General features: G+C 43.9%; 1 protein-coding gene across 2 annotated transcripts in view; it reads left to right on the top strand.

Annotated features, from left to right (window-relative positions):
- The first annotated feature begins 4,021 nt into the window (after positions 1-4,021).
- Positions 4,022-17,605, top strand: part of C6H14orf132 (chromosome 6 C14orf132 homolog) — a 40,900-nt gene continuing 27,316 nt past the window's right edge. The window contains exon 1 of one of the 2 annotated variants that reach the window (XM_040068452.2): positions 4,022-4,118. In XM_040068452.2, coding sequence (XP_039924386.1) covers positions 4,092-4,118 — 27 coding nt within the window. In that variant the 5' untranslated portion in view covers positions 4,022-4,091. Of the gene's footprint in view, positions 4,122-17,605 lie in introns of both variants that reach the window. The other variant, XM_040068450.2, reaches the window with a different exon arrangement.

Below are 17,605 nucleotides of genomic sequence, written 5' to 3'. Positions count from 1 at the left end.
AGGATTTCCTACTATGCCCCAGGAAAACTGACAAACCAAACTATTCTCTAATTGAGTTGTGTTCCACTGTACTGAAAAATGTGGTCTCTTTAGCAAACAGCTTTAAAGCTAATTAAAGATCATCTTTGCTTGTTTTTAAGAATAATGTTATACAATCATGCCTGCATTTTTGCTGAGTGCTGCAATGTTTGTCCACAGAAAATGTAAATTCTGACTTTTTTTTTTTATGTGATCTAGATATTTTGATGAGAAAGCTGGACACAATGTGGCCAGGACAGCTGGCAGATCTCATTCAAGACCTGCATCATCATTACTGAAAGACAGAAGCACATCTAAAATATTTATTTTACAGAAGAACTTACAGAGCTATTATAAAGCAATTTATATCCAAAATGTATTTCAGGGGAAGATGAAGAAACAAAGCTTTGTATTTTGTAGTATCCCAATTAAAAGCTTGAGGAGTGGTGGCAAATGGAGCTGCACCCAGCTGGTGGCTTGGTCACCAGTGATGTTCCCCACGGTTCAGTGTTGGGGCCAGTCCTGTTAACCATCTTTATCAATGATTATGGATGAGGGAATTGATGGCACCCTCAGTCAGTTTGCAGATGACACCAAGCTGGACAGGAGTATTGCTCTACCGGACAGTGGGAAAATTCTTCAGATGGATCTGGGCAGGCTGGATTGATGGACTGGGGCAAATTGTATGAGGTTTAATAAGACGAAGTGCTGGGTCCTGCCCCTGAGTCATAAACAGCCACCTGTTACAGGCTGGGGGCAGAGTGTCTGGGAAACTGCACAATGGAAAAAGACTTAAGAGTGCTGGTCAACAGCAGCTGAACACGAGCCAGCTGTGCCCAGGTGGCCAAGCAGGCCAATGGCACCCTGGCCTGTGTCAGCAATGGTGTGACCAGCAGGAGCAGGGCAGGGATTGTCCTCCTGTACTCAGCACTGGTGAGGCCACACCTCAAATCCTGTGTTCAGTGAAGCAAGTCTGGAAAGGGCAACAGAACTGGTGAAGGGTCAGGAGCTCCTTATGAGGAGCAGCTGAAGGAGCTGGGCTTGTTTGTCCTGGAGAAAAGGAGGCTCAGGAAGGACCTTATTGTACTCTACAATCACCTGAAGGGAGGTTTTAATGAACTGGAGGTCACTCTGTTCACCCAAGTAACAAGACAAGAGGAAATGGCCTCATATTGCACCAGGGGAGGTTTTGATTGGATATTGGGGAAAATTTATTCACTGAAAGGGTGATTAGGTATTGGAACAGTCTGCCCAGAGAATTGGTGAAATTACCATCCCTGGAACTGTTCAAAAGGCATCTGGTTGTGGTGCCTGGGGACATGATTTAGTGGCAAATAGGATGATGTCAGGTTAACAGTTGGACCTGATGATCTTAGGGGTCTTTTGAATCTTAATGGTTTTTTATGATTCTACAAACACAAATAATTTGGTGTTCCTAAGAGATTGTTTGCATCTTAAACAGTACAAACCATGCTGTTTCACAAACTCAGCAGTAAACCAGAAGAAAATCAAAAGTGAAAACTGAACAGTGATTTTTTTCCCTTTGACCAGCTTAAGAAATATGAATGAAATTTAATAACTTGGAGATTGAGGACATTGCAGTGATTAGTAGTAAATTTCTAGAACAAAGTATAACCATGATTTGGATCGCTTTTGCAAATAGATATGCTGTTCCAGTGAACCTAAAACTCCTCCAAGTAGAGAAGAAGGTTAAAAAGATCTACCAGGTAAAAGGACAATTTCTCTGCAAGTATTTCTACAAAGACTAGTTTTGACTGGCAGTCTTCCAAGATAACTTAGCTAAATTCCTAGTTGAGATTGAGAATAGGAAGTAATATTTAGTGGCATCTAAAGGAATATATGGATGCTCATCTGTGTTAACTTCCTAAACTTGTAGAAAATCACAGTAAAAATATTTGGAAACCTGACTGGAAAATCTTGGTACCATTGGAAATCCTCCTTGAGCCCTTTCAGGGTGTGGCCAAGGTACCATAAGACTCGTAAAAAGAAAAAGAGCGGTTCTCAGAAGGCAAGTTGTTGTTCCAAAGTTTGACACAGCCTTAGAGAATGGCTAGTGGAATAAACTTATGTGCTGCATGGTAGGGAATGGAACATTCCTCATGAGACACTTTAAAGAAGAGATGGTTTAAAAAAAGAAACAACCTGTTTGGAGGGTCACTGGTTGTGTTTCAAGCAGATGCATGGACTAGATAATTTCCTGAGTTTCTTTCCAGCTCTGTTATTCTACAATTCTCATGCTTTATAGAACTAAAAGAGTGCAGAAGTCACTGTGGTTTTGAAACTTTAACTGTTTTTTATTCTCATGAACTACTTTGTTATTTTCTCTTGCTGCAGATGCAGTGACTGACCAGGCCACATTTGCTATGAAGAGATGTTTACCCAGCACATTTCAAATTTATCTGGATGACAAAGGATTAACACTGTTTTGAAGTTAATTTATGGCTCTGACACACACATCAATGTCCTTTCAAAACTTTGGAGAGACTCTACAAAGAGACAATTCCATTATTTACACAACTGAATTAAAAAATCTTAAAATTACATTGTCTCTTTGGGGTTTTACTTGTTTACTTAATAGGCCTCTTTGACATAAAAGCATTTTTGGCAGACACATTAACAGTCACTGAAGCAAAGGACTGATTTAAAACAGCTGATTTCCTTTCGATCACCTCCTGCTGCAGCAGTGCAACAGTAGGCAAAATAGCATGGAGCTCATTGCACACATGATGAAACTTGATCTGTTTTTTCCTGCAGACTTTAAAATCCCAGTGCAAAGCTGATTTTTCACGTACTTCTGATAGTGGCATACACTTGTATTCTCATCAGCCCTGGTTCAGACCCCAGCAATATGCTGAAGTAGTAAAAACATGGTCAAAGACTCAGCTCAGGAGATGAAACTAACATGCACATGTCAAAAGGGTAAACACCCCCCCCCCACACACACACACACACAGAGAAAAAAAAGCTTTCAATGCATTAGGAGGTACATTTTTGTTATCCTCCTTTTTTTGTGTTGGTGTCAAAGGTTTTTCAGAACCAACCGGTGAATGAATACACTGAAATTTTCCTGCTGAAAGTGTTAACAGTGTCTGTGAGGAACAGGGAAGAGCATAAGAAAAGGGACAAAACACGTTTATTTTTTATTGTTGTACAGCAAATTCTGGGAAGAACGAAGAGACAAGCTGAAAATAAAGTTCCAACAGCTCATCCATGAAAACGTGTGATTCAGCCATCGGGAGTTCTTTTCAGCCGTGGTGAGAGAGGGACCCGAGTATTTTAAAACCAGGCTGAGGGATTAGCAAACGGGGCAGGAAATCTAGTGTGGCCGCCAGGAGTTCATCTCCCGAGGCGCGAGTGCCGCAGAGGACCTGCCCACGCCGCCAGAGCCGAGCAGAGCCGCACCTGCCCGCGGCTGCATTAATCACCCACCCCTCCGCTCCCCGGCACTCGGCCGGCATCGCCTCCGCCCGGCGGGACCCAGCCTGGGGCGGTTCCGCGGTGCCGCCGCCCCGGCTCCCCGCCGTGCCCGCGCCCCAGGCTGGCCGCTGCCCGCGGGGTGTCGAGCGCGGCGGCGGAGCGGTTCCGCGTAGGCAAACAGCCGCCGGGGACCGAGGGGCTCCGTGCCGGCCCCGCCGCGGGGATCCCGCGCCGCTGCGGCCGCCGCGGGCGCTGCCGGCCGGGAGGAGCGGAGGGGCCGGGCCGGGGCCGCCCCACAGGTGCCGCCGGGCGGGCGGAGCGGAGCCGCCCCGGCCTCCCGCGGCCGCGGGGGCGGGCCGAGCCCTGCCCAGCTCGGGGGCCGGGTTGCCGCCGCCCCCGCCCCCTGCCGAAGCCGCCCGCCAGCCGCGCCGGGCCGCGCCGGGCCGTGCCGGGAGCCGCCGGAGCTGGAACTGGTACCGGTGTCGGCTCCGCTGCCGCGGCCGCGCCCGCCGCTGCTGGGGGAGGCGGTGCCCGCGCCGCGCCCCCGCGCCCCGCCCGCCCCCGGCAGCAGCAGCAGCGGCAGCGGCAGCCTCAGCACCTCCGCCAGCTCCGCCAGCAGCTCCAGCGGCAGCACCATGGACCTCTCCTTCATGGCCGCGCAGGTGGTGCGCGACGGTGGCACGGGACGGGACGGGACGGGTCGGGACCGGGAGCCCGGGGCGGGGGCGGCGGGGCGCATCCCCTCCTCTACTTTCCGCTCGGGTCCTCTCTGCTCCAAAGTTGCGTCGGCGCGGGGATAAACCTGAACGGCCCCGCGCCTTGGGAAAGGTGCGAGGACGAGGAAAGAAAGGGAAAAAAATGAGGCGGCTGGAGCTGGTAGTGCTGCTGAGGAGAAGTTGGCGGCGCAGCTCGGGGCGCAGCACCTGTTAGCGCCCGGCGGCGCTCCCCGGCCTGCCTCCGGGGCGCTGCCAGCGGCCGCCAGCTTGGTGAGGCGTGGCAGCATCTCTCCATCCTCCGAGACCAGCTGTAAATGAAAATCGGAGATGCGATTTTTCGGTTCTTTTCCTCCCTTCCGTGCTGCGATTGTATGTGCATCTGCGGTCTTGTTTTTTTCTAAGTTGTCTACGCATACAGAATCTAGCTTGGCGTGAATAGAAGTACCCCTCTGTTCGTGTGAATAAATTTTTTAAATTGCAGCTTAGTTCTGGATTCCAGCTCGAGGCGTGATTGTGGGTATCGGTGTTCAATGTACTCATGCTTAATATGCTGAGAAGTACTGGCTATAAGCCACCCTAAGCCAGAAATCATCATGGTGAATCCAGGTGAATTCGGTTTTTAACTGGCAGATAGTGCTGTGCTTGAGAAAAATCCACACTCACCATCCACTACCTTTTCCCGGATATATTATTCTATTCATGTGGGTACCTAAGTGGAATTGGCTTTTTCAAGAATAATTTGGATCCAAGTTTGTGATTTTGCCAAAAAATATCACCCACCATCTAGAGGTGGAGTAGTGGTCAGGAAAGCCTTTCTGCACTGTTGCTGCCTGAGTGCTGACTTTGTTGGAAGCCAAATCTAATCCTTGTGCTGTTCTGTTTCATTAATGCAATGGCTGTTTTGTCTTGTTCTCCTCCTGAAGTCCATTGAGGAAATCTGAGGGGGTATCAGGCTCTGCCTTTCTGAGGGAAGCAGTATTTCTAAGGGGTTTTTATTATTATTATTTTAAGGAAGACCACAATGGGGGGGAAGGCATACTTTCTATTGATACGAGCTCTTCCTGGTAACGGGAGTATTCAAAAGAAATTTTGCAGTAGTCAGATCATTTCCCTATGGTCCTTCTCAGCACAATCAGTGAGCTCCTTGTGTCCATCTTTTGTTCCCTAGGCATGGAGCTGAAGTGGAATGCCCCCATATCACAGAAGCAGAGGTGCAGCACAGCAGCAGGTTTTACCCATAATCACAGTGGAGAGTGCCAAAGCCAGGACTATGCTGCCCATTCTCTTTCTTGCTGTCCCATATTCCACATAACTTCTACACTAATTTTGTGTGTTGGAAGAGTCACAAAGCACTGTTCCTTTGCTTCTCTCAGAGCAGTTCCCCGTGCAAGTGTCTTACACTTACTAAGGTTATTAATGCAACAGTTTACAGTGAAATGTGCTTTTCTCCTCAATCCTTTGGGGTTAATTCGTTGCCTTCCTCTGTCACAAGAAGAGAGAATTGATAGTTTTTGTTTCAGGGTGAGGTGAAGGTGAGGCGATAGACCTCAGGAAGAAAGGATGGAATACCTTGGAGCTGTGTGCCACAAAGCCGTTTGGGTGGTGAGGAAGGCAGGAAGCAGTCAGGGCTGTCCGGTCTCTCCCAGTGGGGCACAGGGCTCATTGGGTCTGCACAGCACAGGGCATGTGGGGAATTCCTCCAGGGGGTATTTGTGTAATTAACCTTCGAGAAACTGTAGGAGAGGATTTCCTGGGCTCCTTTTCTACTGAAGGAAATTAATCAATTTCTTAGGGTCACTGTGTACAGCAGAGGCTGCACACTCTGTTCGTCCCTGTCACAGGTCTCTTGTACCTTTCTGAACTGTCAGCCCTTTCCATTCCTGTCACTATGTTGGCATTTAACCCCCAGTGTTAGTCCTTTAATTTAGGTATTGCTTTTCTTCAGCTTACTTTTCACTGCTATATCTTTTTGTCTTTTTTGTTTGAATCATTTCTGTAGCATCTTTGGCGGTGTGGTCCAGTGAGCTATCTTTAATAACAAATGAGTGAGAACGCAAGAGAATTAATGACTTGTGCTTTGTGCTCATAGTCACTTTTAAAGATACTCTGCTATCACTCTCATTATCATCCACCTGCAGTGGGTATTACATTTTACTTGATGAATACAAGACACATTAATATTTTGTAGAATAGGTAACACCTAAACTGAGATGCTTAATGGCATACAAGTAACAGTTATCTCTCACGTTAATTTATTTTTACAGGATACTGTAGGCTATTTATGTTCCTGTAAGTTGCTTTGGTGTGTTATCACGCCTTTGCACTGCTCATTGTGGACCCAAGTTGGCTTTTCTAGATGTCTTGTGAGACAGCATAAATGACCTGTATGTTTGAGCCCCTCTGATGTAAACACAGAAGCAGAATGTGTGTAAGTTTGGTTGCCACTTGCAGCCTCAGTGATTCTACAGTGTGTAATGAACAGTTAAAATCTGGCCTCCACCTGAGTGCAGCTTGAGCAACCACCTGAGCACTTCAACTGTATTGTATTCATTAGCTATGCCGTGAAGAACAGCTTTTGATGGGAACTATTAAATCTGTTGTTAAAATAAGCCTTTTTGTATCAGTATGTTCATGTCCAATCAGTAGTTTATTGAGCAGGCTTGGGTGTCCTCTGTTCTGCTTGTGCTCTAATTTGATTTGGTTTAAGGTCTGTTGTGCTAATGAGCAGGACTCACACCTAGTCAAAGCCTATTAGCAGATAGTTATTTGGTTTCCATTTTAAATCTATATTTTAATTAAGGTGGTGCTGTACATCTCAAGATGCTGTTCCAAAGATGTTCAGCCACTGCTAAGCTGTATGACTGGCTCATTTCTATGTGTTATTCAATGATTTCAGAGTGCTCTGGTAGTCTAGGTAACCTCAGAAATAGCCACTTCTCATAGGTAGAGACTTTTGCTTCCAGTATAAAAGCCTGGTTTTGGGAGGTGCTGAGTGCTGCATCCAGGCTGAGAGCACTCGATGCTTTTATCAGGGGTTAGGGGGTTGCTGTCACACACCCAGGACTGAGCTGCCCCCCTCCCTCCTTCTGGCAGACTAAAGTTAGTATTGATTTAGCAGCCAGCTGATGAAAAAATATTAATGGGAACAGGGTTGAAACATGTCTTTAACCAGAAAAAAATATAGAAGCTTTTAGTGGGGAAAAAAATGGGAAGACAGAGAATGAAAAATGATGTCATGGTCTTCAGTATATGATCCAAATTGATATGAACTGGGCAGCAGCTGCAGTCATAATGTTACTGATACATTTTTCAAGATTTATGTTTGCAATTTAATTTTCTGGAAGTGTTTCCTGTATTTTCTGTTTCATATTGAAAATGAGGACTGGATTTCCCTAATTAGCAGTGTTTTCATGGTCGGCTATGTCTCCCTACAGTAAAAATAAAATTTTAATTGTCAGATAAATGGTCTTTTCTTCTTTTACATTTAGAACAGGGAAAAGGTAGCAAGAGCCTTGGGAATATGGCTGTTTCTGTGGATTTTTTTTTTGACTAAGTCATATAGTTGATGATTCTTCATGTTCAAAACCTCTTTGTAAACAGTTTCTGAGGATTTGAAGTACAAGAAGTTGAATTCTTCGTGTACAGTTTAATGATGAAAAGTTGTATTTTTATAATCTTTCATTTCAGTGGAGTGATGGGGATTTGTTTTAAATATGAAAAGTGATGCCATACATCAGGAGATAGAGAAACAAATGAACAAGTTTGGTACAGAAAGCAAAACCATTATAAAATAAAGATTATTTCATTGCTTTTGTGTTCTCTATTGCTCTTCTAGGATTTCAGGTCTGGTCAGTGATCATTCAAGTCGCTTGAAGCCATTCATTGCATTGGCAGTAATTCAGGTCACCTTCCCCAAAACAGGGAGGTGGTCCTTGGTGCATCTTGGAGAAACCATAGAGTTCCCTATCACCATGTCAGAATAACAACCCATGCTTCCATATGAAACATACATTATTAAGAGCTATGTAACTTCTGAAAAGCCCTGGAATACACAGGATGAACTGAGTTCACTTAGGGTCAGTGATGTCATGCAAGTTATTTATCAGAAAATACTACAGTAGCAGATTCTGCAAACTTTGATTTAAAATATCCTTTCATTTTTGACTTATGGAATGATGACATCATGGTCATTATGTCACTTAGAGGTTGGAAAACACTTTTAAGATCTAGTTCAGAGATTAATGTAGCGCTGCCAAGTCCACCACTGAACCATGTCCTTAACTGCCACATCTACACACTTCTTAACTACCTCCAGGGGTGGTGACTCAGCCATTCCCTGGGTAGCCTGTTCCAATGCTTGGCAACACTATGCATGAAGAAATGTTTCCTAATATCCAGTCTAAACCTCCTCTGGCCCAATCTGAGGCTGTTTCAAATTCTCCCTGTCACTTGTTGCTTGGGAGAGGGGACCAACCTCTACCTGGCTGTAACCTTCTTCCAGGTGGATGTAGAGACCAGTGAGGTCCCCCTGAGCCTCTTTTTTCTCCAGGTTAAACATCTCTCAGCTCCCTCAGCCAATCCTTATCAGACTTGTGCTCCAGACTCTTCACCAGCTTTATACTCACATTTTCCAGCTGACATGGGCAGCCCATGTGCATGCTGCAAAGCTGGTGTGTGCACAAAGGCTGTGCTTGGCGTTCTTGGACACTCAGCTACCGAACAGAGCTCCTGCATTTCCAGAAACGCCAGAATGCATAAGGTCCAGTATCCTTTAATTCCTTTCTAATCAGATTTCTGGATGTTAGAGGATGCACAATTAGGATCTGCTGTACTCTGCTGTATCAGCATAGAGGAACCAGGATGCAGGATAATTCTGCATTTGTTTTCCCACTCTTTCTTTATCTATTCTCCATCTCAGGGGCCAAGAGGGATTCAAAGCCTTTATTAGCTGTGTGCTCTTTCTTACAGCTAGGTAATCTGAAGGTATTAAAAAAGAGAGTTTAGATTTGTGGTTTGAGTAGGTTATTCCCACCAGCTCAAAACAGAATGCAGGCTGCTTGCTCAACATGAGCTGCATATGTCTTTTTGTCCATACATTTGCCACCGAGAAAGCTCCAGAGAAAGACAGACCTTTCAGACATGCTTGCACTTGGGGGAGTCTGTCATTGACAGTATTAAATGATGGCCATTTGGAAGCTTTGCTATTACTGGTGTATGCTTAGGGCTGTTGGTTTTTTGTTTTTTTGTTTTCCTTAAAAAGTGGGAAAAGCTCTTTTCAAAACCAATGGAAAGCTGGAATTAGAAGATGCATGAACAACTCTGTCAAAAGCTGCCCTGATGATAAGCTGCCCCTCTTTGATCTATAGCATTAAACATTAATAATGTTAGCTAGGAGCTTGTAGTCATTCTTTTATATAACCAGTTCAGTGCTCACTTATCTGCATAATAGGGCACTAACCATTACTCTTTCAACTCCACTTTCTTCCAAAGGTTAAAGTCATTTTCTCTGGCATTCTTTGATTTCTCCAGAATGTCTTGACTTGTAATAGAAAGAATCAAGGCATCAGGAAGCTGGAAGAGCAGATATGAGTTTAACTAAGGAGTTCTCAGATGCTTTGGTTCAGTCTTAAGTCCTGATGTCTTGTTGTGGTATAGCACAGCCAAAGGGATCAGCTGTATAACCCAGACATTGCTGAAATCCTGTTTTGTGGGCAGAAATCAGTGCCCCCATCCAGGATATTGGCAACAGCTGAAGTGAGAAGCATTTTCTTTCTGCTGGCTACTTGGCACAATTGCATTCGATATTTATTCGTGTGGGGAACAAGAGGAATCCCTTCACTTTTCTTATCACTGCAGTAGCACTGCAGACTACATTTCCAAGTCTCGTATAGCTGAAATTTCTGTTCCAGCAAAGCTTTTGAAAATTCATTAGAGATTTGGGCATACTGTTTTTATAAAGTGTTGATACTGCACTTTGAAGGAGGCTGTTGTTCCAGGATTGTGCTTATAATTGCTGTCAAAAGATGTTAAAAGCAGTGATTCCAATCCAGCAAAACACTTAAACATTTACTGCACTTGGAACATGTGTATATTGTTCCAGTAACATCAGCAGGACTGTCCCCTTGCTTAAAATGAGGTATTTTAAAGCCTGGCACAGATGGAGAGAGAATGCTTTGCAATTCATACAAAAATATCCTAGGAGAGCGAGAGGAACCCTACTCTTGGTCATATTATTAATTCAGGGAAGCTTGAGACTAAGTGTTTTGGAGTGACTGTGCTTTCATCAATTAATAGCATGATGAATTTCTCATAGGAGCTCTTAAATGTTGGAAGAGGAGGATGTGGTAGGAGGTGGATGGTGGGGAAGGGGAAGTAGGATGCAGCTCATGTGGCACATGTGTTTGTGCACCTTTGCACAGCAAGGGTTAGAAGAAACTGGAAATAATTCACTTGTGTTTCACGTGCCCATTAACTGTGAGATTTAACTCTGCGGCACATTTAATATTTTTTGAAATAATTTACATGATTTTCAGCAGTTATGTGCTAAAAACTTCACAAACAGAGCAGATTTCCTTCTTTGTTGAGTGTGGAAAGCGGGTTTGCAACAAAATAGCAAATAGACATTCATATGTTTTACAGACAAAGCATTTCACAACACAATTGGTTGCAGCAGTAGCTGGGGTCCTGTTGTACACAGAGAATAGCTACTGATGGCATGTAAGAGGAATGAAGACTGAAGCAGCACTATATTCATGCCAAATATATCTTGCCTGTTGAGGTGCCTATTTTTCTTGAACAGTAAGAGCCCAACCCTGTCCTACACTGAGCAATAATTCTCTTGGCAGACTCAATGAGAATGGAATCTTTGGGTGGCAGCTGAATAGTGCAGTTGGGACCTCAGAATCCATAGGCTGGAAGATCTTAGCTGGTTATAGATTGGGGTGGTGGTGGTGGCTTGGTTTTGGCTAATTTAGGATGAATTTCTCAATTAATTGATGAGCTGCAAACAGAGGGGTTGAGATCCTGATTTAAGTTTTGTTGAAAATGGAATGGACGCTGGCCATTAGGAAGCTAGTTTCACCATCTTCCTAACCTCATTCCCATAACAGACAAAAGCAAAAAACTCCAAATTATTCAAAGGGTTGTATAGGATTAAGTAAGGCAGTGTGATCCTTTTGTGACCGTACACCATTGAATTAAATCATTGATCAAAGATTAGACAGTTCAAATGGAGCACAGTGATGTGGAAAGCAGAAAATTAGAGCAGAAACCCAGGTAAATTCAGCAGTGACCAGCTCTGTTAGTTTGCTATGTCTCTCTGCTGGACTTTCTTTTCTTTGAGAGCTTTTTCATTCGTGAATTGCATTTTCTACTCGAGCTAGTGAGGTCTGTTGTTTCCTCTGATGTTTCACCGGACCTCTTGGTTTGATGAGTATAGTATCCTCTACAGAATTGCTGTTAACCCCTTCCTTTGCTCACAGGGATGATGTTTTTTAATGGTGTCTTTTGGAAAACTGATGGCTCTTTATGATTGTTATAAACACTTTTTTTCCCAGCAGATACATGCTGAAGTATGAAAGGAAGATCCTGAAAATTGGTTGTAAACTGATGATAGTTGTGTGGCTTGATCTACTTCTTGTGCTGGTGAACGTGTCAGGATTGTTCCAGTTCCGTGGAACGGAAGCCATTGGCAAAGTGTATCCTGACATTTCATATGCAAGTTATGAGCACTTTGGAACAAAAAAGGGCCAGAATTAAGAGTGTGAACTCTTTGACATCTTTTCTGAAGGTGCTGCGTGGTCAGGGCGTGCAGTCCTGTCCGCCCTGGTGCTGCAGTGAGGAATGCCTGTCCTTACGCTGGGCGCTGAATATGAGCAGAAAACATGGCCAGCTGTGACACAAAGGCCAGGAGCGCTGAGCACTTACTGCCTGTGTGCTTTGCAGTGCCGGCAGGATTACAGGGAGCAGAGGCAGTACAGGGTGGAAATCTCTCCCTGTGAGTAGGAGCACGAGTGCACGGCAGCCAGAACTGGTGCTGGGAGCGGTGCTCGCTGCCTGCGCCTTGCCCCGCTGGCTCACACACCCACACAGGGCCCTCTCAGTCTGTCTCACAGCACCAGCCTTTTGAAATGACGCCTACTCTTACACTGAGTCTTTAGTCTTAGCTGAATTCCACGCTCCTGGTGGCTGCCAGAGCATCAGCTAATTAGAAAACATTACTGTTAGGGTTACTTCGGAAAAGCTCAGCACCTCTGTGAAGCAGGCTGCTGGATACGGGGTCATTTCCTTTTGTTTTGCAAAGTGATTTTCCCTAGTGTGGAAATGTTTTAAAAAGTAATAATATTACAAGCTGTTAACCTCAGCTGGTTCTGTTTGTTGTAATTTTGTTTGTAAGCCTTTCAAACGTTACAAGAGGGGGAAACACCCTAGGAATGAGCCTATATAACTAAAACAAAATCAAACTTCCACTGTGGGTTTTTTTTTTTTTTTTCCTGCCAAAACAGCTAGAAGAGCATTTACAAAATGTGGGATGGTGTGCTGGGTTCAGTGACTGATAAAAGAGACCAGTACCGGAGCTGCTGCATGGAAGGGAAAAAGACAGCTGTGTCTGTTTGACTGATGTGTAGAGGTTTTGAGGTGTACGTTAAGAGAGAAAAAGTAACAATAGGACTGATGCAGAAACAAAAATATTAAAATTTAAAGTTGTAAAGGACTTCTGAGCTGTCAGCAGAACTCAAGGACTTGGAGCAGCTGATTGCCTTTAAATATCTAGACCCTAATTAAGTGCATGCTTAAACTATGTAATTCTCTGAAGTTCCCTTCTGCTTAAATGAAGTATATAATTAAATGCCTTGATAATCTGCAATAAGTGCCAAAGCATTTTGAGGTATTATAATAGCTCTTCTTTAAAAGTGAGCTCCACTTGAAATATGTTGGGTTACTCCTTTTGTTTTTCTACCTTTTTCTCCTTGATGCACCACGTAAGTTTTTATGGATCTTTCTCAGGAATTTCCTCACAACTTTTCCCTTGTATACCTATGAAAAATGTTTTCCTTCCAATTCAGGTGTGCTCTCCTCTTTGGGTATATTCTTTCTTCATCTCTCATATCCTCCATCCTTGCCTCCTATAAATTATTTCAGATTCTATAGTTGTACAAGGTCCAGTCCAAGTCCTACAGAAATTTGAGTTTAGTTCTGGAAAATGGAGGTGAAAGAGTAAAAAATTCCCCTGTTTGGGAACAAGAGATGCAAATGCATCAGAGCAGCAAACTAAAATGCTGCAATCACTGAAACTGTAAGCAACACAGCAGAAACTTTCCCAGTTGACTTACTAAAGACAGAAGCCTGTTAGTATGTCTTTACTGTGCTGCAGGAAAAGTTCAGTGGTGCTTGATGTAGAATCTAAATCTCAGGAATAGAAATGTCACCTCCTTTGCTCTGTTTTATATTTTGGTGTTCTTCAGCTAGAGCAGAGTAGCTTGCAACCTCAATCTGAAAAGTTTTGAATTCTCCTCTAGATGCTGAGCCCAGCAGTCACTTGTGAGAAAGATATTGAAAATTCATTTGCACTCTACTCTCTGACTGTGCTATGATATCTTTCCCCTCGTAGACCTAGATGCAACCTTCATTAAATATGTGGTTATTAACACAAAGGCATGCCAAATGGTTATTCTGTGATAGGATTCAGGTTGTGAAATGGTTCATTCTGTGTTGGTCTCTGAGCCGTCTGATTGAGCATGAGGTGAAACTGTGCAGATGAGCAAGGCGGTGAAATTCGTGGTCAGGGTGGCAGATGTTGTATTCTCCTGGTGCGTTCTCTGGCATTTCTCAAGGACATGAAACAGAAGCAGAAGAAATTGAATTGTGCTTGCTCTCTCCCTTGTTCTCCAAGGTAGTTTTGCAACTCATTTCTCCTGTAATCTGATCAAGTGTGAGAAGAGACATGCACCTCCTGACTTCACTTACAACTGTCCTTTATACTTCCACAGGTAACCTTCTTTACCCAGCCAGCTGTAGTTTTCAGCATGGGTGGTTTTCATGGTACATATCTTGCTTATCACTTTAGTGTACATAATACCCTGAACAGTGCTTTAGAGATGGGTATTTGTATGACTAAATAAACATTTCTGCCTCTAAAACATTTGTCTCCTGATCTCTGGTCTGCACAGTACATCTGGCAGAAGGGAGGGCATGGAGAAGACAGAAGACAGTGTGCTGATGTAAGCTGCAGTCTGGGCTGCCATGATAACAATCCTTTGCTGTGTCTTAAAGCCTTCAGGTGCCAGCATATGCCATGGGTCATGCTGACAAGTGAAGGGAAATGGGAAGAGGAAGCAAAGGTAGGTTTGGCCAAACCCTGCCGTCTGCCTTGAGGACACAACATGGTCTGATTTGAGTTGGTGTAGAGAATGCTGGCCAGCTCCCAGGAGCCCGCTCATTGTTTCTGTAACTGTTTGCTTTGGAAATGGCAAAGGCAACTGTTATTAAAAATCTTAAAACTTAGTTCTAGAGAACAATAAATAGGAGAGTCTCTTTTGTAATGACAGCTGGTCTTGTTTTGCCACCTGATCTTTGCTGTTAGAAAACTAATCACATAGTTTTACACTCTAAGTTTAGCCTTGCTTAATCAAGGATATAAATTCATTAATACAGATTAAAACAGATTAAATAATTTCTTAGTGTTGGATTTTTTTAATGATTAAAAAAAAAGAAAGTCAATACCTTGTATTGCCCATAAGTTATGATGGTAATTCAACTGGACTCCACCACATCCATGATACCTTTTTTTACAGAAATATGTAAAATTTAGGGTATGGGTGGTGCATCTCCATACTTACTCTAGAGATCTCAGGGACACTACAATATAAGCAGCCATCAGGAATATGTAAATTTGTGTGAGACATGACTGGGACCTTGCACCCCAACACTCTGATGATCTGTGGTGCCTCTCCTTTGTCCTGCAGGACCCTGGCATGACCAGGGAGCTGAGGGACCGTAGGCTGGGCCAGCATGGGCAAGAGTGGCAACCAGAGACAACCAATACAGCTGTGTTTGTTGCTCGTTTTTGTATTTCAGGGTTGTTGTCCAACTGCTGCATCCAGCAGTGACCTACAACTTACTGAGTTCAACCTCTAATGTGATTTTCATTCTCATAAACCTCAGAACTTTTCATGAAGAGTGTAAAGTTTCACCTGAAATTAAAGGATACAGAGGGGAAGGCCAGACTGTCCCAGGAGGCCACAGAGGAGATAAGGATTTTAGTGAGCACTTATTCCCAGTCTGGCACGCTTTAGTGTGGAAGCTTAAACTGGCCATTGATTTCAGAGGCAAAGCAGCAAATCCTTCTTACTCCACATATGCAGTCAGGTAGCCCAGCAGGTAATCCACAGAGCATCCCTCAAGGTCTTCCAGACATTAATGAAGTTATAGCTTGAAGCTTATAGCTCTGTCTTTTGGGACTGGATTCATGACTATCAAGCTCTGGCTTTTATGTTGTGTTGTTTTGGTTTTTTGTTTGGTTTTTTTAAACTATGGTGTCGTTTCCTTCAAAATTAATCTGGCAGGTGATCTTACAGAAGTTTGGAAATCTGGGACTTTCAGACTCTGGACCATTTTGTTAAAGCTTGGCCAACAAACAGAACAGGGTGTGCTCTTCCCCAAAAATAAGCAGCATCTTTCTGCGTGCTGATTTTGACAGAAACTCTGACATCCATTTTGGAGTAATAGAGCTCATGTACAACTCCTTGCCTCAGGATCATACTATGCTCCTGTCAGTCCCAGTAGTCATCCTGTTCACTGCCTGTCTCACAGGAGCAGCAGAGTGGTGACAACAGAGGGGATGCAGCAGCTGTCACACCTATTTACAGCTTCCCAGTCACTGATGTGAAAATAAACAAACATGATATTCCTGCAGTTGCATTGTTAGCAATTTATCTTTAAAATCAGTCACTTGAAAAATATTGAGGCACAGGTAAAACAGCTCTGTCAGCACTTTCTGTGTGGCTTGCAACCTACTGCTTGACCTGAGAATTTCACTCTGTTTCTATTAACTTAATAGAATAGTTAAGGTCGAGGCCACATACTTACCTGGTAAAAACACACATTTCTCTTCTGAGTGAAGTTGTACCAAGAAGGGATGTGGCTCACCAAATGCAGGAACATGCTGATTCCTGTCCACTGCTGCCATTTTATTCCCTGATTTTTTTACCTGCTCAGCAGTGATGAGTAATTCTCACATGTAAGCAAGTGATATTTACTGTAAGAAAAGCCAAGTAAATTCATAGTTGAGCAAATATTTAAAGAAGTAACACCTAGAGATTGCTTTCTATTTTGTTTGAAAATGTGGAGGGGAAAAGAAATTGAAAATAGAATAGATTATCTTGGACAGCCAAGAAACAAATGCAGAAGCTCATATTTTCCATCACTGCATCCCCAGAAATGTGAGCATGAAACCTGTTGTATTTAGTCAGTAAATCTTTATTAAAGTCAAACCGTGGCAGACAATAGATGTGTAAAAAAAAAGTGTAAGTCAAGAAAGCTGATAGGATTAAAACCTGTGATCTGTTTTGGGGGCTGAGGAGGGCCAATCCCAGATAAACAGAAGGCGGGCGAGTCCATAACATCTCATGAGGATACAGCACTTAGGGACATGGATGTCATGGTCTGTTTTTCCTTTTGTCTCTGCCTTTCTCCTCCTCAAAGCTGTGGAGGGGACCACACAGAAAAAGCATCTCATGGCAGGATCTGTATGTTTGGCTCGGAGTTGAGAGCCATTATCCCTTGCGTGCACCAGATTGGTGACATGGTCTGATCATTGGCAACTGTCCCTTAGCAGCTGTCGCTTGGAGGGACACTCCAGCACAGTGGCAGCTACAGAGGGCCTTTGTAATCAGGCTGGCCTGCTGTCAGTATTCCTAACTGAGACTTACCTATCCATCTGCTTTTGAAGTGTGTGGGAAACAGTGTGGCTGTGTGTACTTAAAAGCTCAAGGTGGATGGTGCTTTCAAGGATGTGACTTCAGAGCTGTCATGTAACATTTTACCCTTCTTTTTGGGAGGCTTCATCTCTCTGTCGCTGCCACCTTTGCTTTAACGGGCTGCTGCAGCCTTGCACCTGCTTCCTGAGTCACGGCAACACGTGGCAGAGTTTGAGTATCTCTGCTGCCATTTGACCCTCCTTTGCCATGGTTCTGTGTGATGGTACTATTCCTTTCATGCCTGCCTCATCAGCTAGAACCAAATAATTTGGGTTCTTATCTCTGAGAACCACTAAGGGTCTGTTTATTTATTCATTCAGTAACTTATTTTCAATGTTGGATCTCATACCTGGATGTGGTACCTCCTGGTGTCAATCTCTCTGTTTCATCATTAGGAAAGCTCTGTGTTTCCCTGGAGGCACTTGATTGCAGCTTCCAAAGCACAGCAGTCTGCAT

Source organism: Hirundo rustica, chromosome 6 (assembly GCF_015227805.2).
Source record: "Hirundo rustica isolate bHirRus1 chromosome 6, bHirRus1.pri.v3, whole genome shotgun sequence".
Taxonomy (NCBI): Eukaryota; Metazoa; Chordata; class Aves; order Passeriformes; family Hirundinidae; genus Hirundo; species Hirundo rustica.
The sequence above is the reverse complement of the archived record's forward strand: the minus strand, read 5'-3'. Positions and strand labels throughout refer to the sequence as shown.